The sequence below is a fragment of the Archocentrus centrarchus genome, chromosome 11 (assembly GCF_007364275.1).
Source record: "Archocentrus centrarchus isolate MPI-CPG fArcCen1 chromosome 11, fArcCen1, whole genome shotgun sequence".
Classification (NCBI taxonomy): Eukaryota; Metazoa; Chordata; class Actinopteri; order Cichliformes; family Cichlidae; genus Archocentrus; species Archocentrus centrarchus.
The window spans coordinates 14,795,461-14,797,865 of NC_044356.1; the positions used below are offsets into that span (position 1 = coordinate 14,795,461).

The 2,405-nt window shown below is 37.3% G+C and overlaps 1 protein-coding gene across 1 annotated transcript; it reads left to right on the top strand.

Moving 5' to 3' along the window:
- Nucleotides 1–203: 203 nt before the first annotated feature.
- On the top strand, nt 204–2,060 carry LOC115787558 (interaptin-like). Its single transcript, XM_030740299.1, has one exon. It carries the CDS (start codon nt 295–297, stop codon nt 1,537–1,539), a length of 1,245 nt encoding a protein of 414 aa, XP_030596159.1. The 5' UTR covers nt 204–294; the 3' UTR covers nt 1,540–2,060.
- Nucleotides 2,061–2,405: the final 345 nt, after the last annotated feature.

The window sequence follows — 2,405 nt, forward strand, 5'->3', positions numbered from 1 at the left end:
AAAAACTCTCCAAAAGTCGCTGCACTAGGGTTTCAGTGCAGCTAGCCCATTTATTTACAATAAAATGAACATAGGTCATGTGACAATCTAATTTGCACATGGAATGTTTACATTTGAAACGCTGTTACTCTGTTACGTCATAAGAATTTTCACCTTCAAGTCACTTTAATGTTTAGCCATTTTGATCTTTCACCTGTAAGTAAACAAGACAAACTTGAAGCGAACATTTTCAGTCTAGAAGTGAGTTTATTCCCAGTATTCAAAGTATTCAAACATTTGAGTCAAGGTTACAACATGTCTCAGAACCTACATGATGCTAAAACCCCCAGCTGTTCATATGATTATAATATGCAGCAGGCGATGTCTCAGCAGAAGGAAAACAGAGAGATAGGAGTTCTAACTGAAGAGTCAGGAGACATTATAAATCAGCTTATAATTGATACACAAAAAGAAGTTCAACAATGGAAGAGAAAAAGTAATTTTCATAAAGAAATGTACAGTGCCGTAAAGGACGAAGTAGAAGAAATACCTAATTATTCGAGATACCGGGAAGACAAGCTCATGGAGAAGATCAAGACAGCAAACGAAAAAACTGAAGGGTTGTTAGTATATCTTGCAGACAGCATGGCAAATACTGTAGATATGTTTCTAGACAAGGATAAACTGGAAGGTAAATGCGTAGTGTTGCAGGGGGAGCTCTGTGAATTGGAAGCGGCACACAGAGATGTGCAGTGCAAGCTTCACGACTCAGAGGAAAAAAATAAAGCCTTGGAAGCAAGGCTTGAGGAAGCCCTGCAGAAAAATGGAGAAATGCAGGACATGAAAGAAGAACTAAAAGAAATGCAGACAAACATGCAGAATATTGTCCAAGACTTTGAGAGAGAAAAGAAAAAATTTAAAGTACTTTATCACAAGTGCAATCAAATGAAGGAAGACAAGAACGATTTGGAGAAGAAATGTGCAGATATGCAATGCACGATCCAAGAAATGGTTAAAGTCACGAACGAGGCACAGAAAGTACAGAAAGAGAAATATAAAAAACTGAAAGAAAAGCATGAAGAAAAGCACCAAGAATTAAAAGAACTTGAGAAAAGGTGCAAGAAACTTGAGGAGCAGAATGCAGAAAATATCAGCAAACTGAAAAAACTTACATTAGAGAACGAGGAACCACAAGAACGCTGCCAGAAAAAGAAAAGGTGGTTCAGGTTTTGCTGGAATAAATCTACTGCAGAGATGCAATGCAAGAGCCAAGAAATGGTGAAAGACATGCATGAGGCACAGAAAGTACAGAATGAGAAATATAAAAAACTGAAAGAAAAGCATGAAGAAAAGCACCAAGAATTAAAAGAACTTGAGAAAAAGTGCAAGAAACTTGAGGAGCAGAATGCAGAAAATATCAGTAAACTGAAAAAACTTACATTAGAGAACGAAGAACTGCAAGAACGCTGCCAGAAAAAGAAAAAGTGGTTCAGGTTTTGCTGGAATAAATCTACTGATTCTTCACAGAAGCACAGACAAAATCGTGTTTCCCCGTTATAACCCTGCTGCTTCTTCAGTTCTACCTGGACAAAACTAGCCTCATCTACCTCCATCTTTAAAAGATGGAGGAAGACATCTACCCATCCTCTTCATCCCTTTCTTCTTCCTCCCCTCCCTTCTTCTATCTCCCTTCTTTTTCCTTTTCCTTTCAACCCCCCAAAGTGGCCTCGGCAGATGACCGCCCCTCCCTGAGCCTGGTTCTGCCGGAGGTTTCTTCCTGTCTACAGGGAGTTTTTCCTCCCCACTGTTGCCTAGAGTGCTTGCTCATCCGGGAATGTTGGGGGTTTCTCTTCTCTATTGCTTTCCTCTTTTCCATCCCTTGCTTTTCACCTCTTTTGCCCTTTCCTTTACTCTCTTTTCCTGACACCCTATCATCCCCAACCTGTTTCTTCATCCTTGAAAATACAGGCTAAGGAGGTAGGGTAATAATAATATTATATGTAATATTATAGAATAGAATAGAATAGAATGCCTTTATTGTCATTATACAGGATGTACAATGAGATTGGAGGGCCACTCCTGTTCAGTGCCATGTAACAGAAAATCAAACTCTCTAAAATAAAAATATTATGAAAATATTATAATCTAGTATGATCAATTTAATCAAGAGATATACAGAAATAAACAATGTGTAAAATATACAAAAAATAGCATGTATAAAAATATATACATACATTGGTGCATCTGTACATTGTAAGAAAAGTAAATATGTGTATACATATAATAATGAAGATGATGAATATTGCACTTGGTGAATGAATATTGCACTAGTGAATGAATACTGGATATTACACAATATAGGAATGTCAGATATTGTTCAGTATGAATAATATAATATTGCACAGTTACAGTGGGTGAGTGTGTGA

Bases quoted from the DNA above. Each gene is read 5' to 3' on its own strand.
- LOC115787558 (XM_030740299.1), top strand. From the start codon at position 295: ATGTCTCAGAACCTACATGATGCTAAAACCCCCAGCTGTTCATATGAT.